The sequence below is a fragment of the Rhinopithecus roxellana genome, chromosome 12, assembly GCF_007565055.1.
Source record: "Rhinopithecus roxellana isolate Shanxi Qingling chromosome 12, ASM756505v1, whole genome shotgun sequence".
NCBI lineage: Eukaryota > Metazoa > Chordata > Mammalia > Primates > Cercopithecidae > Rhinopithecus > Rhinopithecus roxellana.
Window position 1 is genome coordinate 93,871,067 of NC_044560.1, and position 26,512 is coordinate 93,897,578.

The window sequence follows — 26,512 nt, forward strand, 5'->3', positions numbered from 1 at the left end:
TTTTTTTTTTCTTTTGGTTTTGTTTCTGTGTTGTTTTTAAATAGTTGTAATAGCCCTGTCTCCTCACACCTCAGCTTCAGCTAGGAGGACTGGCACTCCTCAGAGGCCAGCATGGACCAGTGCCAAGCTTTTGCCGTGTATAGTTGATGCCTCTGACTTGCAGGCAGTTGTAGCAAACCTAACTCTCTTAGGTGAAAGCTGATGGACAAAGAAGGCACAGCCCTAGGGCTTTACAGCTCTACTTATTCCAAGGATGTTCCCCGTAGGATCAATTTGGTTAGTTCTGGATGAAGTCCGTGGGGAAAGGGTCACTAACTTGACCTATCTACTTACCTCAGAGCATCCTTGAAAGAGTCAAATAAGAGAGTGGATATGAAGGTAATTTGTAGTAAACAGCAACAATACCTTAGAAAATGTTAGTTTTGGGACCAGGTGCCATGGCTCACACCTGTAATCCCAGCACTTTGGGAGGCCAAGGTGGGCGGATCACTTGAGGCCAGGAGTTCAAGACCAGCCTGGCCAAGATGGTAAAAACCCATCCCTACTAAAAATTAAAAAATTATCTGGGCTTGGGGCACATACCTGTAATCCCAGCTACTCTGGTGGCTGAGGCACAAGAATCGCTTGAACCGAGGAGGCGGAGGTTGCAGTGAGCCGAGATCACATCACCGCACTTCAGCCTAGGTGACAGAGTGAGACTGTCTCAAAAAAAGAAAATGTTAGTTTTGAAAGGAAACAGCTCAACATATAAAGATCCCACTGAGCCGGGTGCTGTAGCTCCTGTCTATAATCCCAGCTACTCAGAAGCCTGAGGTGGGAGGATCACTTCAGTGCGCAGAAGTTCAAGACCTGCCTGGGCAACATACCAAGACCCCGTCTCTACAAAACAAAAATTAGCTGAGTGTGGTGGCACATACCTGTAGACCTAACTGCTCAGGAGGCTGAGGCAGGAGGATCCTTGAGGCTAGGAGTTTGACGTTGCAGTGAGCTATGATCGTGCCACTGCACTCCAGCCTGGGTGACAGAGTGAGACTCCATCTATTTTGAAGAGGCAAAGAAGAAAGTTCCCTGATGTTTCTTTCATGAGGCACTTTCTGTTTGCTCTCATTCTTACTTGCTTTCTTCTGTCTTGTGGATGGGGATGCCTCTTAACTACTGGCAGCAAGATACTGCAGGAGCAAAGGTAGCAAACAGCTGAATTCTATGACAACAGAACTTGGTTAAAAGTGTTTCAGTGTGTCAGATGACAAGGGAGATGGTGATAAGGGCCCTACAGTATAGACACTTGCAACTCTCTAGCCAAGGAAACATACTTCAGAGGACATTGTAGAGAAAGGACTGTCATCTAGTGCAGGAGAGATTTTTAAGTAACTATATAGGGTGGGATTGTAAATAGATGGGAAGGAGGATGAACAGCTGTGATCCAGAGCTCACATTCTTGTGATGGGCTGTTCAGCTGCACTCTGTTACATCTGGCACCTACATTCTATGCCAGTCTCTGTCCCAGGCCCTGGAGCTGAGTAAGATGTGGCTCATACTTGTGATAGGAGACAGGGACAGTTTCAATGCAAGGTGGTATTAGAATGTGAGCCCGTATGAGGGCAGGGCATGACACTTGGTCTTTTTTTTTTTTTTTTTTTTTTTGAGACAGAATCTCATTCTGTCGCTCAGGCTGGAGTGCAGTGGCGCAATCTTGGCTCACTGCAACCTCTGCTTCCCGGGTTCAAGCGATTCTCCTGCCTCAGCCTCCCAAGCAGCTGGGACTACAGGCGCCTGCCACCACACCCGGCTAATTTTTTGTATTTTTAGTAGAGACGGGGTTTCACCGTGTTAGCCAGGATGGTCTCGATATCCTGACCTCATGATCCACGCGCCTCGGCCTCCCAAAGTGTTGGGATTACAGGTGTGAGCCACTGTGCCCAGCCAATCTTTTTTTGGTTTGCTTTGTGTTTTTGAGACGGAGTCTCGCTCTGTTGCCCAGGCTCGAGTGCAGTGGCGCGATCTCAGCTCACTGCTGGCTCCGCCTCCCGGGTTCACACCATTCTCCTGCCTCAGCCTCCCGAGTAGCTGGGACTACAGGTGCCTGCCACCACGTCCGGCTAATTTTTTGTATTTTTAGTAGAGACAGGGTTTCACCGTGTTAGCCAGGATGGTCTCAATCTCCTGACCTCATGATCTGCCCGCCTCAGCCTCCCAAAGTGCTGGGATTACAGGCATGAGCCACCGTACCCGGCCTGTTTTGTTTTTAACTGCTGTGTCCCCAACACCTGGAAGTGAGCTTCTGGAATCTAATAGATGCTGAATAAATATTTGTTGCATGAATGATAGTGGTATGAGAGGAAGAGGGGAAAAAAGGGGGGGAAAGGCTTCTTGGAAGAGGTGACGTTTGAGGTAAGTAGTGACAGGCTTTAATTTGCCAGATCAACAAGGTGGCAAGGGCTTTCTAGGAAGAGGGAACTATGTTCTTAGGCCACAGTCTGTTAGAGATGGGGGACAAGGTAAAAGTTATTTTGCAGAGATTCTTGGGATGAATCCCTTGCCCATTACATCACTTAAAGGCAGGCACTGGAGTTGTCTGTACTGTGGTCACCACGGATACCTGGGTGGTGTGAGCTCCCAGGATAGCAGGGAGACCAGCAAAGCTCTGGAGTGGTGCTCTCCTACTTTGGAACAGGAAATGAAATTTGTCATGAATTGTTGATGCTTGTAGAGAGGTGGCTACAAGAAAATTATTTTTTGAGACATAGTTTCACTCCGTCACCCAGGCTGGAGTGCAGTGGCACAATCCCAGCTCACTGCAACCTCCACCTCCTGGGTTCAAGTGATTCTCCCTCCTCAAACTCCTGAGTAGCTGGGATTACAGGCACATGCCACCATGCCCAGATCATTTTTGTATTTTTAGCAGAGATGGGGTTTTGCCATGTTGGCCAGGCTGGTCTCAAACTCCTGACTTCAAGTGATCCGCCTGCCTCAGCCTCCCAAAGTGCTGAGGCATGAGCCACCATGCCCGGCTGCAAACTACTTTCTTAAACAGCTCATCCTCAGGCTCACTGAGCCCGAAGAGAGCTGAATGAAGTAACTGGATGAGTAAGTAATGATACTTTTTAAAGTAACATTGAAAAGACAGATGTTACACAATTTGTATTTTTGCTTGAGAAGCCATCCCTTCCAAGCAGTTACATAGTGAGGTTGTTCATTTATTCGTAGAGGTGCTGCTGCAATATTTTCTAAGTGTCTTTGTAACTGGAGAAAAGCTTTCAAGCCTATAGGGCATGCTTTTAAATGTCCTCAGTGTTGGCAAAACTGCCTTTTGAGGAAATATTTTAACATTCAAAAGTCATCTGGAGCTGGAACACATGAACACAGGCTGTGGAATCCACCCACTCTCCATACACATTGCTGCTGCAAGTCTTTTTCACCTGGATTACTGGCACAGCTGCCCAGATTACCTTTCTGCTGCCAGTACCCTTTTCAATTCATTTCCTACACCATGTCGCTCATTTAACAAATCTTTTAAGGTATTATGTGTCAGGAACTAAGATGCCCAAGGAAGTCACAGTCTGGTGGGGAACATTTAATTAGAGCAATACAGTGTGTTAGGATGGGAGGGACTCTTAACCTAGTAGCATCTGAGCGAAGACCTAGAGGATGAATTAAGCAGGCAAAGAAGGAGGAAAGGAAGGGTGTTATATGCAGAATTTTATGTGATACTCCAAAGGAAACAGTGGCTAAAGGACTCCACTAGATGAGTCCTTTCTCTACAATGCCCTCTGAAGCATGTTTACTTGGCTAGAGAGTTGCAAGTGTCTATTCTGTAGGGCCCTTGTAATATTTCACCATCTCCCTTGTCATCTGATACACTGAAGCAACACTTTTAACCAAGTTCTATTGTCATAGAATTCAGCTGTTTGCTACCTCAGCTCCTGCAGTATCCTACAGCCAGTAGTTACAAGCACCTGGAAGGTTGGACAGGGAATACAAGAAAAGACTAAGACTTCTTAGAAATCATCGAGTCCAGTAAACCACATTAAGGAATCTGGACTACCCTAAGGGTAATGGTAGTCACTGGAAGATTTTAAGTAAGATAGTGTCATGATCAGATAGATGTTCTCAAAAGAACTTTCTGGCTGTTGTGGTGGGGAATATTAGAGTAAGACAGAGGTAGAGAGGTGTGGTTAGTAGCCAACAGCACTGCTCTATACTAGGGATCAGCCGACTACACTCCGTTTTTCTGTTAAAAACGAATGGTTTTTAAAATGTTTAAATAGTTGAAAATATGTAAAGATTCGTATCATGTAAAAATTAGGGCTGTTCTCAAGCTCCAAACCTGAGTAGTAAGTCAAAACCATATTGTCGGCCAAGCTTGTATTAACTATTTGGTTCTTACAGAAAAAGTTCCTACCCCTTGCTCTAAGCAATTGGCGATGATGGCCTACAGTAGTGGCAGTAGGAATGAAAAGACTCTGAATTGACATTTAGAGAGTTTAGCACTGACTCAAGAAGGCCTTTAGGAGGTGGAACTGACAGGCCTAGACGGCATTGGTAGGGGTAAGGGATACTGCACTAGCCTTCTAACTGCTTTCTCTACTTCCATTCCTTGCCCCTCTGCAACCCATTCTCCACTCCGCAGCCATTTTTAAAAAGATGCCCCTCCCTACTTACCACTCTAAAATTGCTCTTCTCACTCTTCCCCTCAGGATATATTTCCAATTAAATATACCTAAGTGACTGTCCACCTCTGCAACCCAATGTCACATTCGAGTCTTATTGAACTACTTGACTGCATTTTCCGAGATCCCACCTCTTCTCGCCTGTACCCTGTGCGCGGAGTCAGCCCTCCACCTTCTCCCTGCTTCCACTCCCAAAATACTTCGTGCTTTTGCAGCTCTGGAGTATTTACCGTGTTGGCTGTTTAAATTTCTGCCTCCATCAGAAGGCAGAAACTGACTCGCGAACTATTCCATCCCCAGCCGATAGTAGACGCTTAAAAAAGAACGAAAGAAGGTGGGTGGAGGACTTCAGTAACATCAGGTGGCAGCCTCAATTTTATCGTTTGTGAAACGTGGATAGTAATCCCTCTATCACATGGCTGTTGTACGAATTAAATGAAAACAACATAACACGCTAGCTTGTTCAATAAATGTGAGTTGAATTAAATCTGATTTGTGGCCAGTAGAAAAACACGTTAACACTTGAAAAGGAACACACATTTTTTAAAATATATGCCTGGTAAAACGGATCAGAAGGCAGGTCCCCACGGAACACACCCTCGCCCTAAACATGCTGAGCCCGGGCTGCCAGAGCCTGCGTGGTCCCTCCAAGGTGACTGCTCCGACAAAAGCGTACGCTCTTCAAACGTATACGTTTAAGGCAATTCCAGAAACCCTCGGCTGTGCCGCGAGTACACGGCCATTAAAGAAAAGACGACTCTATGCCCGCCGTAATGTTCTCAGATCACAGGGACCGTATTTGGTGCAGGGAGGGAGGGAAGCCTTTTCTTCACGGGGAGCTAAGGCGTCGTCGAGCCCCCTTCCAATCCCGGGTCCGGCCGGGTAATCCCTGCCCAGCGTTCGGGCGTGCCTTTTTTTCAACCGAGACACAACCCTGAACGTGGGGCCCGCCAGCCCGGCGGCTGCCTCGTGGAAGTCACGTTCCCTCTGCCCGTCCTCTCAGGTACTCTATGGTTTTCGTGGCCGACTACTCTAATTCTAGTTCCGGTCTCTATGGCGGCCGGCGGAGGCAGGAACGGTTGTAGGTCGGCTGAATTAGCCGCCAAAGGGCCAATGAGAGTGGAGGACTGATAAAATGTTAGTCAATAGAAGCCAGGGACTGAGGTCAGGTGGGCAGATTGACAGTACCACCGGCCAGTGAACAACGGCTAGGGCGGGTCGATCGTAAGGCTTATCCCGCCTGTCCCGCCATTCTCGCTAGTTCGATCGGTAGCGGGAGCGGAGAGCGGACCCCAGAGAGCCCTGAGCAGCCCCACCGCCGCCGCCGGCCTACTTACCATCACACCCCGGGAGGAGCCGCAGCTGCCGCAGCCGGCCCTAGTCACCATCACCGCAACCATGAGCAGCGAGGCCGAGACCCAGCAGCCGCCCGCCGCCCCCCCCGCCGCCCCCGCCCTCAGCGCCGCCGACACCAAGCCCGGCACTACGGGCAGCGGCGCAGGGAGCGGTGGCCCGGGCGGCCTCACATCGGCGGCGCCTGCCGGCGGGGACAAGAAGGTCATCGGTGAGGACCGGACAGGGACGGGGGTGGGGCCCTCGGGCAGCCTGGCAGCGGAACCGTTAGCCGGGGTTGGGCGAGCCGGCGGGCGCGCGGCCGGTGGGGACCGACTCCGCGGCGCGCGGCCGCCCCTCCCCCCGCCCCCCCACTCGCTTTTGCGGGGGCCCGCCCGGCAGGCGCGCGCGCACTGCCTCCCGCGCCCCCTGTGGACCCCGCGCGGCCGCGCGCCCCTCCTCCTGCGGCCGCGCGCCGCCGACCGCGTGTGCGACGGGGTCCCCTCCCCGCCGACCGGCCTTGTGCGCTCGGGGCCGCACGCCGTTGTTCGCGTCTCCCCCACCCAGCTCCCTTCCGCGTGTGCTCGGAGGGCGCGGCGCACCGCCTACGCAGGCCGGAGCGGCTTCCCCTTCCCTCACGTGCTCTCCGTCCGCGGCCTGCGAACACACCCATCCTGGGCCCGCGCCCCGGGCCTGCCCTGGAGCGCCCCGCGCTTCAGACTCACCCACGTGTGCGGCGGCGGCGGCGGCGTGGCCCCGGCGCGGACCCGCACCCGGGCGGTGGAGAGAAAGGGCTGTCAGGTGGCCGCGGCGGGCAGCGTGCGAGGGACGGGATGCCGAAGCCAGGCGGGTTTGGAAAAGGATAGCTGGTAATCGTGGCTTGTTTTGCTTTGTTTTCTTTTCCAGCAACGAAGGTTTTGGGAACAGTAAAATGGTTCAATGTAAGGAACGGATATGGTTTCATCAACAGGTGAGCTGCCGGGCTCTGAAGCCTCCATCCCACCTTCTGGCTTGCTTCTTGCTGTGCCAATCCACAGCCCTCTTCTGAAAGGCGTTTACTACCTCTGGTGTATTAATGTGATTTTTTTGTTTTTCTTGACGACTGGAGGGATTTGGGTCTAGAGAATGCCTTTGTTTTGCAGCTAAATATTAATTGGAAGCTAACTTTAAGGGCTTCGTCACAGTACAAAGCAATTTAAAAGGCAAGCGGAGTGAATGAGCCATTCCTTAACAGGGTAAACGGGAAAGTACGGTCCAGTAGATTTTTATTCTTGTCATCCTTTTCTACTTTATTGAACTCGGTATTTGAGAATGTGATCCACTGACATCGGATATCTACGCCTTGTTAACATTTTGGGGGTAAGAGGATTTGACGTGTCAAGTATATGAGGTTTTGTCATCTTTACCGAGAGGTTGTATTGCCTTTGTTTCACGTTTCATTTTAATACCTGAGATAAATTCTATATTAGCACAGCTTTGACCGGAGAGAACGGTTTTTATTTGTCCATAAATAATATATCTGCAAGAAAATGGTTTTTTTCCTTCAGTTCTTATTTTTCATTCTTCCTTGTCCTAAAATCATGCTGATGAAGTCAATTTCTCTTAGATCCCTGGCTGTAGCTTATTAGAGTGGCCATGGTCACTAGTAACTTGACATTGTTCTTCCTGTTTGAAGGTAAAGCTGCAGACACGTCTTTAGGACTTACCCTTCGGGTTGTTTGTGGCGGTGGTGGTGGTAACGTGCAGTAGACCCACAGTATTCCCTGGGCTTCCTTGTGAGCCGGGCATCATTTTCAAGATGGCTGCCAAGACTAGTAGTGCAGTTACATGGGTGTAGAGCACTGGGTATGCCAGTAGCAATCTTGGCCTCACAGGTGTGGTACTTAAGTGCCAGCTCAGCATTCTCTTGCTTGCTTACTGTAGAAGACCTAAGCAGATGATTAAAAGAACAACGTAGAATGCACAACAAATGGGCAAAATCAAGCTTTAGGACAGAATCATGGCCTGATGAAAAACTGTTCATTAATCAATCATAGAGTATTGTGGAAACACTCAAAGTAAGAGATAAGCATTTGATGATCTATTCTCTACTTTTGCAATTGTGGGAAAACAATTTTGTTTCTTCCAGAATCTTAGGATTTTCCAACTTGTTCTATACTGTTTGCCTTCCTGGCTGGCTGAAACTACGCTTTTCATTAATTTTTGATAAAAGCTTACTAGCAAAGAAGAAAGGGAATGCTTATATATGATTGGTATACTGATAGCTTTTTAACTGATCTCTCTGAACTTATTAGTGTTTTAGTTTGAACAGTCTTACTGACTGTTCTTACTAGTCTAACTCTTAAACCAGTGGTTTTCAAATTTAAGTGTGCTTACCTTGGAAGGGTGTGATTTAAGTGGTGTATTTCTTCTGAGCTTTGGATTCATTAGGTCTGGGTACATTTTTAACAGGAATGATAATGGTCTTCGGGCCATACCTTCAAAATCACTGCTTTTAACCCTTGACCCAATGTAATGGTAACTCTGGTGTGCAAATATGCATCCTTTTCAGCGGATAGATCGCAGCTTTTGTATGTGTTTAAGAAGTTTTAGCATGTGCCTTGTTTTGCTGCATTTTTTTTTAAGTGGGCATAGGTTACGACATTTTTTGAAATCAATAGTTTTGTCCAAAATAAAAGTATTACCTTTACACTTTGTAAGTGTTTAGTCCATGAGATACTATTCATTGAATATCTCTGTTCTGAATTGGAATCAACTCAATTGGTCATCCTCCAGGGCAAGTTATGAATTGGCTTTAAGGGTCCTTTGTTTGGACTATCCTAACCTCAATTATTTTGTCAAATTAACTGGTTAAAATGTTCTTTATGCTTCTGAACTGATTGTTTTAATGATTTTGGGACTTTTTAATAAGATGCTGTAAAATCTGACTCCAATTAAATGCAGGGAAGATTTGCTTTAATTAAGGAAAATGTATGTGTTAAATCAGTTTGGAAGCTAGCAGTTGGTTCTATATGTAGTTCCTGTAGTAGAACGAATGGACTTGGCTGGAGGCACCTGGCTCTTACGAGGGAGGGAGACAGACTGTTTTCTGTATAAAGGAGAGAGTGCAGTGTTTGGGATGACTATTATGATGACTTTTAATTGCCGTTTTTGGATACGCTGGATTATATATTCTAGGATTGTACGGTATTTTTATAATTACAATATTGTATGTAAATTTTCTGCCTTTAAAGACACAATTTCATTGTAAATGTGTTTATTCCAGCCTGAATTACCACTTGATGAATTGTTACAACCTTGTTAGAATTAATTCATTAAACGGCTTCTCCCTGATTGGTTATATTGTGAAGAAGGTGCTAAGTAACATGAGCATAGAGCTTTTAAGAATAGTAGAAGTTTTGGCTTTATTTTGTTGACTGTGTAATCTAGATATTCTAAGAAATTCATTGAGTTATTCTTTTGTGAACTCTGTCTACAAAACATAATTGGAGAATGTGACTAGAGGGGTTTATTATGCTCCCCCAGATTACCGTTGAATGTTATTAGTGGTTGAGAATTGATCCATATTCGCCAAAGATTACCATGAATTGGCAACAGTTTATGATGACCAGAATAGGAATATTTTTCTGTTTCCAGAGTACTTAGAATGTCTGAATTAATAATTTTTTATGTTTTGAGGTGAAGAAAGAATTTGGAGCAAAGGTCACAAATTTGTGACCTTTCTAAGACTACTCCCAGATGCTTTGATTAGACAGCACAGTATTTTTTAAAGGAATTGGGATTAATTACTAACATTTATAATTCAGGAGATAACACCAAGTAATCCAGATTATTATATTTTTAAGATCTGAACTTTAGCTAGCTTTGGGGGCTGTATTTCCACATAGTAAAAACCACCTGCTGTATTGTCACCACATTTGGGGGGAGTATACTTTTTTTTTTTTTTTTACAACAATCTGTCATGCTTAGTTGTCTTAGGTTGCTGACTTCGCTTCACGCCTGGCCTCTGTGTGTGCATTTGAGTTTATTACCCATGGTCTGGGAAGATGTAATAAACCAAGCCAGGGAAAGGTTTAGCTCTCTTTAGTCACGCCGCCTATCAGGTTTAAGTCTCCCTTTGGAGTGGGGGTTGCCTTGTGGGGATTCCGTATGTACATAACTGATAGGTGACTTCCTTCACATGTTGGTGAAAATAGATACAGCTAACAAGTATTTATACTAGGGTCTATAGTAAGTGCTTAAAATGAGCCAATTCACTTAATCTTTAAAAACCTTTGAGGTGTAGGTACTGTCACTCTGAGGCACAAAGAAGTTGTTACTTGCCCCCATAAGCATAGGTGATAAGTGGCAGGCAGGACTGGAACTGTGTTTTCACTCTGGAGTTAGTGTTCACCAGCTGCTGTTATGCTGTCTCTGAAATAGACCCTAGCCATTTCAATTTGGTTGTTGTCCACATAGTTACAGATAATTTCTTAGGGTGATTATTTTTAGCCATTGAAAGACTCTTAAATGATCCAAGTATGTCACTGGGGCTCTTGTGTGCTGACTTGCTAGTTCCTGGATTTGAAAAGCCTTTCTGCCTTTCACTATCTACTTTGTGAAGTTTGGGATTGTTAAAAGTTATAGTTTTAGCATGTAGGTCAGCTTTACAAATAAAAGGACTTGCTTAATTCCTGATACTGGGAGGCGAAGAATTGAAGGAGAGAACATTGCACCTTATCTCAACTTAATCTTTATGTGGCCTGCAAGGTAAGAATGAATATTGCCTTTTTAAAGGGTGATTTTTTTTTTTTTTTTTTTTTTTTTTTTTGAGATGGAGTTTCGCTCTTGTTTCCCAGGCTGGAGTGCAATGGTGTGATCTCACTGCAATCTCCACCTCCCGAGTTCAAGCAATTCTCCTGCCTCAGCCTCCCAAGTAGCTGGGATTACAGGCGCATGCCACCACACAGGCTAATCTTGTATTTTTAGTAGAGACAGGGTTTCTCCATGTTGGCCAGGCTGGTCTCAAACTCCTGACATCAGGTGATCCACCCGCCTCGGCCTCACAAAGTGCTGGGATTACAGGTGTGAGCCTCTGAGCCGGGCCTCTCAAGGGTGCTTTTTTTTTTTTTTTTTTTTTTTTTTTTTTTTTTTTAAGGCGGCAGCGTAAAGTACTTAATGTGTGATGGTTGGTTGGTTGGTTGAGGTGGAATCTCTCTATGTTGCCCATACAGGTCTTGTACTCCTGGGCTCTGGGCTCTAGTGATCTTCCAGCTTCAGCCTCCCAAATGTGTGGTTCTTAATAAAAGTGTAAACCTTTGGAAGGATGTCATTACCGAAAATCTCTTGGGCTGTTAAAGTCACACTGATTTTAACTTGATCACGGTAGATCCATTGCTAAGCCATATAAGTCATGGGTAGACTGTAACATAACTGACAAAATGTTTTGGCACTAGGGAAGGCTTAAAGACTTTTCTGCAGGTGCTACTAAGGGAGAGACGTCAAAGGTTCCAAACTGGAACCCTAAAGACAAACATCAATGACATGTATGCAGGTGACATTAAAAGAGATTTATATGCTGGTTAGATTAGCCATTGTTCTTAAGCTGGCAAGAAGTCGTCGGTGTTCACCAAGTCACTGATACGTGTAGGTCCCACTCCCTGTGTCCTCCCAAAGTAGAATCCTTTACTCTTTAAATCTAAGAGAACTAGTATACAGTTGGACTCGTGAACCACGTGAGTTTGAACTGCACAGGTCCACTTACACAGATTTTTTTCATATATAAATATATTGGAAAAATGTTTGGAGATTTGCAACAACTTGAAAACTTCAGATGAGCCACATAGCCAAGAAGTATTCCCCCAAAATAACGAAAAGTTGAGTATGTTATGAATACCAAAAATATGTAGATACTAGTCTGTTTCATTATTTACTACCATAAAATGTACACAAATCCATTAGAAAGTTAACTTGGCCATTTGCAGTTGAGAAATGTAAACAAAGATTCAGGCAGTGTTAAATCATAACTGCACGGCATTCACTGCTACTGCATTGAGCCCCTTAAAATGCCACGTGACACTAATCATCTTCACATGAACAGTTGTCTCTCCAGTAAATTGTGCGTCAGTAAAAAGAACTTGTAGAATTGAGGTATTGTGATTTAGTGCAATACTCTTAAGTCTTGAATGATACCATGGGACCCATGCAAGGTGGCACTAGTGAAGCTGAGAAAAGTCATGGCATTGTAAGGAGAAGTTCAGTTGCTTGATATGTGCTGTAGATGAGGTCAACAGCTGGAATTACCTTTCAGAGAGATGTACACTTACTGTATTGATAAGTACATTACTGTACGTGTATTTTCTCTTACAACTTTCTTAGCATTTTCTTTAGCTTTATTGCAAGAATATAGTATATAATACATATAAGATAGAAAATGCGTTAATGAATTTATGTTACCAGTAAGGCTTTCCAGTCATGAGTAAGCCATTAAATTTTGGAAGAGTCAAAAGTTATAGGCACATTTCAACTGTGCAGCAGGTTGGCAACTCAAACTTCCATCCACCCTCATAGATATTGAGTTATTCAAGGATAGGCTGTATTACCTTCCTGTCCCCGTAGTCCTGGGACTGCAATTACTGAGTTTGCTACCTTCCAATCTTAGCCCTTGGAAACAACCATACAGTCTGTCCTAAGGCAGAATCACACACAGTATGTGGGAAAAAGTGAGTCTGTTGGGTGTGAAGGGAGTTTAATAGAGAAGAAATACCAAGATAAGTGGGGGTTATTATCTTACAGTCATCTGTAAGGCTTAGAAATTGGTATCTGGTTGCTTTAGGTTATGGAGCATATAGATGCTAAATCCTGGAGTTTTTATAACCATAGGATTGTAAATTGGTATATGCAGTTAGGTGAATTAAGGTGTTAGACTAACTTGGTCTGGTAATCTGCAACAAAGTAGTAGTGTAAGAGCATTTAGTTATGGATAAAGTTATGAATAATAAGTCTTATTTAAGGCAATACTATGGATTGGCAAAGAAGTTTTCTAAAACTTAGCTTTTTTTAATGTAGATATACAGCTAGGATAAAGATAGTTGTCTTTTAGGAGTGGGAGGGTGGTCAAACATGGTGAACATGCTGGAGTAGAGTCCTGGAGTTTAGATGGATTGGGCCATGAAAAGCAAATGCTGGAATTCCTAGTTCCTATGGCATGGAGAGTTATCAGGCAAGCTGTAATTGTCTTTTGAGTTATTAAAAAGTTTTCCAGGGAAGTTAAATTTTTTTGCCTTTGTTTTCCCATTTTGAGTTGCATTTTGTCTATTTTTAAGACCCTTACCAATGTGGATAGGCTGTACTATAGGAGTGATAGCAATTAGATTTTAATTTAAAAAGCTGAGTAGTATTAGTGAATATAAATGCCCAATACTGAAAAGAGTTGAGTCTCAACCTTAGTAATGTAAGTTATTGTTTAGTGTAGTTTTTCTCATTTTGCAGGTAAAAAAGCCAATGAGGCAGCATTCCTAGGTTACACAGCTGTTAATAGTTAAATCAAGACTAAAAGTCTAGCAGGGTGTGGTGGTGCACACCTGTAATCCCAGCTACTCATGGCTGAAGTGCAAGAACTTGAACCCAGAAGGCGGAGGTTGCAGTGAGGCAAGATCGCCACTGCACTCCAGCCTGGACAACAAAGTGAGACCCCATGTCAAAAAAACAAAAGTTGAATACTGTTATTTTTCTTTCCTTTTTTTTTTTTTTAAGTTCTGCAAAGGGGTTTAATAATGCAAATATCACATATTTCCATTTTTAACACCATATTTGTTTTCTATTTTCTTAACAGTAGAAAGTGATTAAAATTTTTTCCCCAGTATAATAATACAAATGGGAAATACTATAGTGATATACTAGCCCAATGAATAAGAGTCACCAGAAGCAAAATCTATTTTGTGGGTCCTATATTGTTACATATGTACAGGGTACCAGCACCAGAATCACATTTAAACTAATACTTTTTATTTCTAATTAAAAGAGAGCAATGCAGGGCACACCTGTGACCTGCAAGTCTAATTGGACATATATATGTGTCAGACTATGCAGATGCTCAAGAGGAATACAAAGAAATATTTTATCCAGATTTGGAGTTCAGGGCCTGATTGCCCCAGTGTAAGCCCAGTAGGAACTTGAGAGCTTGTTCACACCTCTCATTTGTAGTCATAGTTTCCCTTTCTCCAAACCCTTTTCTCCCTAACTACTCTGTGCCATTTAGACTGGAAATTCTAACAGATAGCTTTTTCTTTCTGAATTATCTTTACTACTATATAATTTTTATTTTCAGAATATTCCTTATTTGTACATCTTGAAGACATTTCTTTATAGTAGATGGAGGAGCTAGAGCTTATGTTCACTGCCAGAAAAGGGTCAGTTCCAGTGTTAATTTCCCAGCAAACACCTGAGAGAAAAACTGAACAGAAAAGAGTAGTGATAGCTGGCAGAGCAGTGACACCTGCACCCAGAAAGCTGCTCTGCAACTGTCTAATATTTGAGGACTCTCCTTTGTTATAACTGCTGATTTAAACTAGAGATTCTGGCTGGTTGCAAATTCAAAGCAGATCAATACATTTAAATCACTGGTTCAACAAATCACTTTTTTTAAATGGTATAATGTTTTTATTGCAATTGAGGACGTTTTCAGTAAATACCTTGAGCTTAAGACCCTGGCTAAGTATTCCTTTTGGAGTACTCTTTTTACTGTCATGACATTGGTCAGTGAACTATGTTGGTTTCAGATACCTATCTATGAACCCACAAAACACCTCCGTATTTTTGCAGGAGTGACATTACCCTGTGTGTAATGCCAGCCTTGTAGTTTCTCTGTTTAGAGAGAGGGTCTTGCTCTGTTGCACAGGGTGGAGTGCAGTGATGTGATGATAGCTCACTGCACCCTCATTTCCTGGGCTTGAGGCCCGGCTAATTTTTTATTTTTTGTAGATACAGGATCTTGCCCCATAACTACTTAAAATTCTTTTTATTGCAGGGTATGATGATACTGATATGTGGATACTTGTTGTAACTGCATTAGAAGGCATAACAGTCAGTGCCACCATAAAATGGATTGATAAAGAAATGATGTATTACCCAGATACCATGAGTAGCATTATCAATAATGAAAAATTCTCCACAGAAGCTGCATTTTTAGTGAATTTAATGCATATTAAAGCAGTACAGAAATACATACACAACTCAGATAACAATAAACAAATTTACTTTTTAGACCAAATCTTTATATAGCCTTCTAGCAACTGACACCCCCCACTTCTGTTAATGCAGATAGTGTTCCCAATCTTTGGAAAAAAATTTTTTTATTATTTTGAGAGGGAGTCTCACTCTGTTGCCCAGGCTGGAGTGCAGCAGCTCACTGTAACCTCCGCCTCCTAGGTTCAAGCAATTCTCCTGCCCCACCCTCCAGAGTAGTTGGGACTACAGGCACATGCAGCCACACCTGGCTGATTTTTTTGTAATTTTAGTAGAGACAGGGTTTCACGATGTTGGCCAGGCTGATCTTAAACTCCTGGCCTCAGGTGATCGTCTCACCTTGGCCTCCCAAAGTGCTGGGATTGCAGGCGTGAGCCCCTGCGCCCAGACTGGAAAAACTTTAAATACCCTGCCAGGGGAAGTATTGCCCCTGTTGAAAATCACTATTCTAGACTTTGCCTGCCTTTGCCTTTGCTACTCTACCAGTTTTTTATTATATTTCCACTTAGAGCCTTAGAGTTTGAAATTGAGTCATATTGGAGAGCAGAACATAATAAATGATGGCTGTATTCTGTTTTTGTGGTGCCTGTGGAGCTATGGACAGATGGACATTAGGTACAGTCATCATTTCCCTAGGCAATCCTAATCATCTAGCTTGAAAGGTCAGTTTTCAGTCACTTGCCTTAAGTTGCTTTTACAGTTTACCTGTTCTGTTTTTTAAATTATCCTGTTCCCATCAATTAAAAATGTTCTTATAATAATCCAAGCCATAATTTACAGGTCAGATTTAAAGTTAATTTTATGTGGATCCTTTGGTGCATATGTTGCCCCCTAGTTCATCAAGAAGCTAACAGTCATCCAGTTTGTCCAGTTCACTGTAACCTTTGTTCCCTTTGTCATTAAACACTAGAGCTACTGTTGAACTTTTTCTCACTCTGAACTGACGGAGTAAGGTGAGGCAGGTCACCACAGGCCTGGAAATCTGTTCCCTTCTCCAGTGGTGGTTCTTGCTCCTAGTATTACCACTTTAATTCCAGTCTGCGGGCTAAAAAAGTGCGATTATTCTCTACTTCCCCCTCACTTCTGACTTCAGTTATCCACAAAGTCTTTCACATTTTGCCTCAAAAAGAGATCTCAAATGTCTTCTCATACATGGCTCTGTGGTCTAAACCTTCATCAGTCCTGGTGTGGGCTTGTGGAGTAGCTTTTACAACTAACTGGGCTTTTCCTACATTCAAACATACCTTATCACCCAAAGGCCACAGTTCACATTAGGTTTCACTCTTTGCCTTGTACAATCTATTGCTGGGGGAGGAGGTTCTACTCGTTTTTATGATCTCAAGGAAAGTTGGTAGTAGGAGATGGTGAAAAGGAAATGATTGAAGGATAAGGTGAGAGTGTAATTACTACTTCTGTTGATAATCATGCTCTAGAGCTAAAAGGAAGGTGTGCTAGAACAGTTAATGTTTAATAGGATAAGGAGGGGCAGAATACGTGTTGCTAGTCACTGCTACCCTCTTAATTATGGCTCAGTAGGTCACACTTTAATTTCTTAGACTTTTTTTTTTTTTTTTTTTGGCCTATCTTACAGGTAATGAGGCTTTAACTGTTTGCAACTGCTTACGTCTTTAAAGCAGAGAGCATGGTGGCTTGTGTTTTTTTATTTTTGCCAAATTTCCTGGTAGCTAATTGGCAGCCAGAGAGTGGGAAAATTAATCTTTGACAACATGAGATGTATTTCATTTTCTAACGTGTTCAACTTGGTTCTGTCTTGCAGGAATGACACCAAGGAAGATGTATTTGTACACCAGGTGAGTGCTTGTGTAGATATTTGCACTTCTGATTCAAGGATTGTGAGAAGAAAAGGTTAGATATGTTTTGAACTTTTGTTCCTTATAAAAGGTTAAGTCCAGCCACCAGTTTACTTACTACAGGAGTAGTAGCATGCTTGAAATGTATACATTGAAATGTGTTAGAGTTGACTTAATTATCCTAGACATTTCAAATTGGAATTTTGTCAACAGCTGTGGCTTTCTTAAATGTTGAGTCAAACTCACTGCACTAACTATTTATACCTAATTTCAGATGAACAAATTACTCCGTGATTCTAAAGTTGAACAAATAATGTTGCTGCAAATACACAGAAACTTTGGCAAGAAGTTTTCAGAGGCTTTTAGGTCTACCTGTAGGGACAAATCTCCATAATCAAGGGTAAATAAGACAGACCTGCAAAACATAGTAATTGAAGTGAATACTTGAAAAGTAGCGTAAAGAGCCTTCTGCTTATTTTAAATCACTTTGAATGGGTATTGGGTTTTTTTGTTTAGTTTGTTTGTTTAGCCTTTGGAGAGTTTTGGCTGGCTTGGAAAATGAAAAAATTCTCACTAGTTTAAGGTTAAGTGAGGGGAAGTGTGACAAGGTTGGCAGCTACTCATTAAATAATTTTTTAGATTGGCTTCCAGTGTTTTGGAAAGAAAAAACTGTTAACATAGGATGAGTACTACATACTGAACTTTCTCCTCAAGTATCATTTAAGGAAAATGTTTGGATATTCAGGAATTAAGATTGTTAATGTAAACCACTGTCAAGTGTATGTTAATACCTGAAATTTAGGTATGTTATAAGCTACATTGAATGTACTTATTCTCACAGATACAAAATGGGTAGGAAAAAAATATGTTTGTGCTATCAGTTTTCTCCCTAAGACTTTTGAAATATTGTCAACTTTTGTATTAAAGTTAGAGACCATAACTACTTTTTTGTACTATAGTCCAGAAATCAAAAGACCTAAAGTCAATTTCCATACTCACATTTAATTAAGATACTAGCTTGTATGGCAGCATGTTTCATAGGAAGGGCTGTCATAGGTTGGTGTTTTGTAGCTCACTGAAGTGTCCTACACAGCATTCGATGGCAAGGAGGAAGCTGTATCAATTTCTAGTACATCCAAAACCCAATCAGGTAGTTCAGGGTCAAATGCAATTATGGAAACATTTAAATTCTAAATGTAAATAAATACAGGACTACTTCAGACAAATGTTATTTTAAAGCAAATGTTTTATAAAATTGGTATTCTTGGTTGGGTGAACACAGCTCACCTGTTCCTTACTCCCCTTCTGCATGTTCAAAAGAATATGTAGACTTAGGAACAAGAGACAGCAAAGTTTATCAGTCTTGTTGCCTGTTGGCAACCCTTAAGGGTTGGGGTTGGGGCAGGGGTTGGAGATGTTGATAAAAATAAAGAGTTGGGATTTTAATTATTCATACTTCTGCTATCCCCTATGACTGCAGGTAATTGATAGTTGGCTATATATGAAAGGTGTGAAAACTATGTGACAGTTTAGATGACAGATGAGATCAATTATTTGACTCAACTCACCCGGTTGTACTGATTCACAAGGTGCCACCAATATGCTTTCATTTTTTTGGAAGTGGTTTCAACATGTAGTTGTTTCCTGGGACTTTGGCTGCTCAGGTCTTAGTGGTGTATCAAGGAGACTGCAGTTCTGGGCAGCTTCACTTAATTGGCCTCAGATTCGTTGGTTGTCCTGTCTCCTCTGCAGTGGAAATGCATGAGTGATCCTGTAATGGATATAGCTGGGATTTGGAGTGAACATGGGATTTGGAGACCCAATACCTGGGTTTAGAAAGTCTCCTTACTAACTGTGTGACCTTGGGCAAGTCACCTAATTTTAAAGCCTGTTACATTATCTGTAAAATGGGATTAACAATACTTTCACATGTCCTAGCTCATAATGAGATTGAATAGGTAGTAAGTGAAAGAATATTGCAAAAAAAATTCATAGAAACGTGAGGTGTTACTCTCCTCCTCCTACCAGTCTGAGAAGTAGAAGCAACAAGTCTCTAATACAAGATTTATTGAATTCTGGAGAGATGATAAGTAACAATTCCATGCAGTCAGATCATATAAAGAATGATATAGTTAATACACGTGAATTGCATTTCCACTGACGTATTATCAGATTGGAAGGGATTTTGGTTGACATTTGTAATTGAGTTTGAATTGGTAACACGGGCAAAGTTGGTTTGGTCAGCTTTGAAGCATGCAAAACCCAACTCGCCTGTCATCTAAACTGACCCGTGTGGGGCCACCTTCTACTATTAAGTGCAGTCTTTAGGGGATAGATGGATATCCTCATTTGTTCAAAATTACATTTAATACTTTTGCAAAAAGCAGTTTTTAAAATGTTGTGTCTGTTTTGAGTGTTAAATTACTTGTTTTAGTTTTGTAAATAGTGGTAAAATGCTGGGGCCTTGTATGATCGGAGTGTTTTTGTTGAAGTTGGGGATGGCGTGGTCCCTGCTTTCCTAAATTTATTGATGGTTTGGTCTTATTTAAAGCAAATCTTAAGTGTATATCCAAGCTAAAATAATATTGACTCTGGTACATTTTAAATGAAAAAGCACATTATTCTCCCCTGTTAATCTGTTTTTGGAATGTGATATTACTAGACTGCCATAAAGAAGAATAACCCCAGGAAGTACCTTCGCAGTGTAGGAGATGGAGAGACTGTGGAGTTTGATGTTGTTGAAGGAGAAAAGGTGAGGATGCTTTTTGTGTAAAGGTTTGACTTCAGTATGGAAATATTTTGGAGGTCTCATCCGTTAGGATGGTGGCTCTAATGTGGATGGATGTGTTCAGGTGACCTCATGAACACAGGTGCATCAAGCCTAATGTTCTGGCTGCAGTTAGAGGGCAATCTCTTCAGAACAGTGAGGAACTGATATTTAGTCATTTCTGTGCACCCCTGGCCACGCAGTTGCCCACCCCCCTTTTTGTTTTCCTTAACTTTGTTTTTTGCTTTGTTTGAAATTTGTTGAAAGTGTTCTGATTTCCTTTGTCACTATCAATATGTAATGGCTTTTGTAGGGTGCGGAGGCAGCAAATGTTACAGGTCCTGGTGGTGTTCCAGTTCAAGGCAGTAAATATGCAGCAGACCGTAACCATTATAGACGCTATCCACGTCGTAGGGGTCCTCCACGCAATTACCAGCAAAATTACCAGAATAGTGAGAGTGGGGAAAAGAACGAGGGATCGGAGAGTGCTCCCGAAGGCCAGGCCCAACAACGCCGGCCCTACCGCAGGCGAAGGTTCCCACCTTACTACATGCGGAGACCCTATGGGCGTCGACCACAGTATTCCAACCCTCCTGTGCAGGGAGAAGTGATGGAGGTAAGTTTCACCATGAGCAACAGCAATGTGATAAGTTCTGGTAGGACTGTTTAGAGCTGTTAATCATATGGAAAGCACCTTTGATTCCTAGTAAGAGCTAACAGGATTAATTTATAGTGTAGTCACAATTACTAGATGGTCTGATTTTTTGTTTGTTTTTTAACTCTGGATTTCCTGGTTAGGTTATTATGTTACTGACCCAGTAGCCTTGATTTCCATTGTCTTTTTCAGGGTGCTGACAACCAGGGTGCAGGAGAACAAGGTAGACCAGTGAGGCAGAATATGTATCGGGGATATAGACCACGATTCCGCAGGTATGGTCCACATAAACATGTTTCTATTAAAATTTCCTCAAACCTCTGTTAGGACTCAGCAATATCATGCCTCTCCCGCAGACTTTTTGACTCATTTTTCTGTTAACACTTCACATTTCCTTTCATCAGATGCCTAAGAGGTGAACCTGTTAAAAACAGCTCATATAGATGAGGTCAGCTTTATACATAAATTTTTTTAAAAAATGATGAGGGTATGGAATTTCAAATTTTCTGTCTTTGAACAGGTAAGATAATATTTTAAACCACATCTTTTAAACCTGCCTCGTTGGTAGGGAGAAAGGAAAGCATTAGGAGTATCTGAATTGTACCATGGCATTAGTGAAGAATCAGCAGTAAGTGTTACCACTTCAAATGGCATACATAATCTTCCACTAATTACTTCTCAGTTTAGGTATGTACCCCCCCTTTTTTTGGAGTTAGGGGATGTCAGCTCAAAGTTGCAAAATGAAATTGCTCCACCAAGAAGTTACATTCTGGGAGAAAAGATCCAGTCTATCATTAGACAACTAATCTATCTACTTGAATGGGTATTAGAAATCTTAATAGATGTCATTGTTAGAGTAATGGAGGAAAAATTCCGTGAGCCAAGCATATTTTAGTCCATGCTGTGGTATGCTTTGAGGCAGCGTTCCCAGTCCCACGGTGGTAGGATAGAATGGTGTAATCGTTCTTTCTGTGAGGGTTGGCTATCGAAGTATTAAGTTTTCATAGGTGATCCCTAAAATCTGACAGGTACCTCTGAAGAATCAAACCAATACAGTAATAATGCATCTTAACTGATCACTTAAATCGCAACTTTTAAATCCCCAAATTTTTAACTGTCAAGTTTATTATTCTAGAAGTATCCAACATATCCAAAATATACTGTGAGTCTATGGGGGGGGTTCTGTATATAGGTTTTTAAATTTTACAAAAGTCGGAGCACTTAGTGTAGTTTACGAACTAGGGAATCTAGTTGAGGTTGTATTACATATTTATCAGCACGTGTACCTTGAGAGTTTTGCAAGAGCAGCTGATGTCATCATATTTCTTGTGTTAAAATATGTCCTGCCCTGAGTTTTCAGTTAAAAGAGCTGGGATCCTAACTGATCACTACTAGAATTGAAGATCTCTGATTCAATTTTCTGCCAGGAGATTGTGTAAGCCAGATCCTGGATGCTGAAGATAGATGGGTTTTTATTTTTCAAAGTAGTCTAAAATAGGCTCTCATGTATTAAGTCCATGGGTTCCAGCAGCAGAATCTTTGGTTTACCTTTTTGTTACACTGAAGAGCTTAAATGTTTTGCCAAACTAGTTTCATAGATGTCCTTAAAAATAGTGTAATTTTCTGTTTGTATTCAGTGCTTCAGTTCACTGTTGAGCAAATTGTTTGTCTTTATATTAACAAACAAGAAGCTTGAGGTTGACTTGTCTCTTAGAAAGGTATCTTTGTCCATTGTTACCCCTCCAGTGCAAGGGTTTTTGCCACTTGGTTTAAGTTAGACTTAATGTCTACGTGTTTCAGTGCTTAGAATACTCAATCCTGCCAGATAGTTGGCAGAAGTAACATATAATTGCTTTGAAGTTATCAATGAATGCTAGACTTTCCAAACTGTGCAGGAATCTTTTGTTCAAATGAGAGTAAATGAAACATGCTGCCCCTAATGCATGGATTGGTGTGGTAAAATCCTGGCTGGTGTGGGTTCAAGAGCAAATTGAAAGAGAAGTCTTAAGACAGAGTGTAGTACAAGTTTTGCTGAAAAGGAGACAGGTAGTAGGGGAAAATGGGGAGTGAAAACGGAAGGTTTTTTTGTTGAGAAATAACATTTATAGGCTGAAATGCAATCGAGGATAACAGTTGATGGCAGGAAAGTGACTGCTGAAATGTTTTCTTTCTCAGAGAGGGTTGGGTTTTGCCCACAGGTGAAAATGTTGACCTGTTGTTAGAAACCTGATGTTTTCATGTGTAAGAAACAAGAATACATGGGCACACATGTTTAATGGGAAGACATGGAAGCCTTTGTTTGCTCAATTGAGTCAAAAGAAGAGGAAGTTTGAAAAGTTTGGGGCAAAGAACCCTCTAGCAGAGAAAATAGAGATGGTAAATTTGTAAGTAATAGGATATAACAATCATAAATCACACTTTGGGAGGCCGAGACGGGTGGATTGCGAGGTCAGCAGATCGAGACCAACCTAGCTAACACGGCGAAACCCCGTCTCTACTAAAAATACAAAAAAAAACTAGCCGGGCGAGTTGGCGGGCGCCTGTAGTTCCAGCTACTTGGGAGGCTGAGGTAGGAGAATGGCGTAAACCCGGGAGGCGGAGCTTGCAGTGAGCTGAGATCCGGCCACTGCATTCCAGCCTGGGCGACAGAGCGAGACTCTGTCTCAAAAAAAAAAAAAAAAAAAAAAAAAATCATAAATCAGAAGTGAGTTCACCCAACTTGGCTCTGTGTTTCCAGCCATTTGTGAGCATCACGCTCAGATTGGGCAGAGAGTTGGATTTCTGTGGCATTGGTTTATCCAGACTTAGACCCTGGGGTAGGGATTGGTCATATGATTAATGGTGGACTTTATACTTGGATAAATAGGTGAGAAAAGGGGGAAAATGAGGGGTTTTTAGAAATTGTGTTGTAGAGATGGAGTTGCACTGTGTTACTCAAGCAGTCTTGAACTCTTGCCCTCAAGTGATCCTCCCCAAGTGCTGGGATTACAGGTGTGAGCCACTGTGCCCAACCTTGGAGTGAGATGAACAGGTGATAGGATCGCTGTATTACAGGTCCTAGATGAAGAATGAGAAAACAATAAGGAATTAACTAGGAAAAATCAGAAGGTACATAATTGGAAAGCTGGGTGGTATAATTGAGAAAACCCAGGTAGAAAACAGCTGGACTGGGAGGTCGGTCTGAAAGCCCAGGTTATTAGAAGCTGTTACCCTCGAACCTTAATAATAACTGTAATAAGAAAAAGATAGTAAATGGAGCAGAATCCAAAATAAGATGGAACGCCTACAGTTTTTAGAAGCTAGGAGAGTTGATTTAGAAGCCACAATAAGGTTAGAACAATCACCACTGGAGGGTTACAAAGAAAAGTCGGAACAATTTTGTCGAAGATTCATCATGAGTTCCAAAAGATGTGGGGAAAGAGTTTTAGAATGTACAAAGGTAAATGTGAATTTATTCCCATGATGACTGATAGATACTAAAGGCCTGGGGCTTTCTGGAGTGCTCAAAGTATGGGTGAAGGAAAGGCCAGGAATCCATCATTTCTGAGCACTGGGGGAAAGAAAATCCCCAAATTTAGTATCTTTATCTTGGTGATTAAAAGACTCAAGCACTTTTTGGGAGGCCAAGGAGGGAGGATAGCTTGAGCTCGGGAATTGAAGACCAGCCTGGGAAACATAGCAAGACATCTCTACTAAAAATCAGACATTAATGAGGCATGGGGGCTTGCCTATAGTCCCAGCTGCTCAGGAGTCTGAGATGGGAAGATCACTTGAGCCTGGGAGATAGAGGCCACAGTGAGCTGTCATCATGCCATGGCACTTTAGCCTGGGCAACAAAGCAAGACTCCCGCCCCGCCGACCCCCCCCCCCCAAAAAAAAAAAAAAATCTCCTTACACAAATTGCCTACAGACCACTTGATACAGAGAATGGGCCAGACATGGTGAGTTAATTGTAAACCAACTGGTAACACTGGTAGGTGTGTTGAAGAGAGAAGGTTTTATCATTCTTAAATTTGACACCGTTCATTGCAGGGGCCCTCCTCGCCAAAGACAACCTAGAGAGGACGGCAATGAAGAAGATAAAGAAAATCAAGGAGATGAGACCCAAGGTCAGCAGCCACCTCAACGTCGGTACCGCCGCAACTTCAATTACCGACGCAGACGCCCAGAAAACCCTAAACCACAAGATGGCAAAGAGACAAAAGCAGCCGATCCACCAGCTGAGAATTCGTCCGCTCCCGAGGCTGAGCAGGGCGGGGCTGAGTAAATGCCGGCTTACCATCTCTACCATCATCCGGGTAAGCAAGCTTGGATGGCCATCATTGATGACAGTTGTGAGTGGTGACCATTTTATTAACACAAGTGGGGGAAAATCTCAGTTCCATCAGATAAAGCCATGTTATTTATTATGTGTTCTGCCCTATTCTTTTTTTTTTTTTTTTTTTTGAGACGGAGTCTGGCCCTGTCGCCCAGGCTGGAGTGTGGTGGCCGGATCTCAGCTCGCTGCAAGCTCCGCCTCCCAGGTTTATGCCATTCTCCTGCCTCCGCCTCCCAAGTAGCTGGGACTACAGTCGCCCGGCTAGGTTTTTTTTTTTTTTTTTTTTTTTTTGAGGAGTCTGGCTCTGTCACCCAGGTTGGAGTGCAGTGGCCAGATCTCAACTCACTGCAAACTCCGCCTCCCGGGTTTTACGCCATTCTCCTGCCTCAGCCTCCCGAGTAGCTGGGACTACAGGTGCCCACCACCTCGCCCGGCTAGTTTTTTGTAGTTTTTTAGTAGAGACGGGGTTTCACCGTGTTAGCCAGGATGGTCTCCATCTCCTGACCTCGTGATCCGCCCGTCTCGGCCTCCCAAAGTGCTGGGATTACAGGCTTGAGCCACCGCGCCCGAACAAGTTCTGCCCTATTAATTACCTAATATTTCATTTTAGGAATATTGAATATCAGAGTCATATTTAGCAGCCCCTTAGCTAGTTCTCAATTCTGACACTGGAGACCTGTATTTTCATGAGTATTTTGAACTATTAGCGCTTTCTATGAACTTTTCTGAATGAATTTTATGATGTCACTAGTAAACGGAGGAAAGTTTTGCTAGCTGTATTCTGAGAAATAAGTTAATTACGTTATTATTTATGCATTATTTCAAAAAAGAAGTGGGGTAGCTATTAGAATTAACCCTCTGAAAGTGGCAACATGGATATAATCTTTTAATCATTTCTAATTGTTTTTTGTTGGTTTATGTTGTTCCGGGAAAAAGATGAGAGTGTTTTTTGTCTAAAAACTCCTAGGAGAATGACTCATGGTTTATCATGGTGTATTTAAACTGCCTGTAGATTAATGGTAATAATTCTCTGGCAGACCACATGATACATTTATGTTCTTGTTACTTTAGCTTATCAGCTCACTTGTTTTTGTTACCCTTAATTCCAAAATTAAGGGATTCCTTTTCATTCAGCATTTTACATGATATCGAGAGGTATGTGGTTGTCGTTCCCTCCGAAATTAGCATTCAACTAGTAGTGCTCTTGGGTTTTTCCCCTTTGCTATTTGCTGGATGGCAAAAGATGTGTTAATGTCTCCCAATACACAAGTAATGTAAGCTAGAGCATGTACTACACTAAATGAAGATTACCATGAATTCTACTTGATCATCTTTATTTTTTTCTTTACAGTTTAGTCATCCAACAAGAAGAAATACGAAATTCCAGCAATAAGAAATGAACAAAAGATTGGAGCTGAAGACCTTAAGTGCTTGCTTTTTGCCCGTTGACCAGATAAATAGAACTATCTGCATTATCTATGCAGCATGGGGTTTTTATTATTTTTACCTAAAGACGTCTCTTTTTGGTAATAACAAACGTGTTTTTTAAAAAAGCCTGGTTTTTCTCAATACGCCTTTAAAGGTTTTTAAATTGTTTCATATCTGGTCAAGTTGAGATTTTTAAGAACTTCATTTTTAATTTGTAATAAAAGTTTACAACTTGATTTTTTCAAAAAAGTCAACAAACTGCAAGCACCTGTTAATAAAGGTCTTAAATAATTGTCTTTGTGTAAA

At 42.3% G+C, this 26,512-nt stretch overlaps 1 protein-coding gene across 1 annotated transcript; it reads left to right on the forward strand.

The window, feature by feature from the left end:
• Window positions 1-5,706: 5,706 nt before the first annotated feature.
• Window positions 5,707-26,512, forward strand: YBX1 (Y-box binding protein 1). Its single transcript, XM_030942178.1, has 8 exons — window positions 5,707-6,234; window positions 6,909-6,972; window positions 17,005-17,038; window positions 19,701-19,790; window positions 20,119-20,421; window positions 20,653-20,735; window positions 24,493-24,758; window positions 26,130-26,512. The coding sequence occupies exons 1-7, from the start codon at window positions 6,069-6,071 to the stop codon at window positions 24,725-24,727; spliced, it is 975 nt and encodes a 324-aa protein (XP_030798038.1). The 5' UTR covers window positions 5,707-6,068; the 3' UTR covers window positions 24,728-24,758; window positions 26,130-26,512.

What these genes read in the sequence shown, in the direction of transcription:
- YBX1 (XM_030942178.1), top strand. Translation starts at nt 6,069, where the DNA reads ATGAGCAGCGAGGCCGAGACCCAGCAGCCGCCCGCCGCCCCCCCCGCC. An exon ending in GGATATGGTTTCATCAACAG is followed by an intron (nt 6,973 to 17,004) that starts GTGAGCTGCCGG and finishes TCTGTCTTGCAG; the next exon opens with GAATGACACCAAGGAAGATG. An exon ending in AAGATGTATTTGTACACCAG is followed by an intron (nt 17,039 to 19,700) that starts GTGAGTGCTTGT and finishes TGATATTACTAG; the next exon opens with ACTGCCATAAAGAAGAATAA.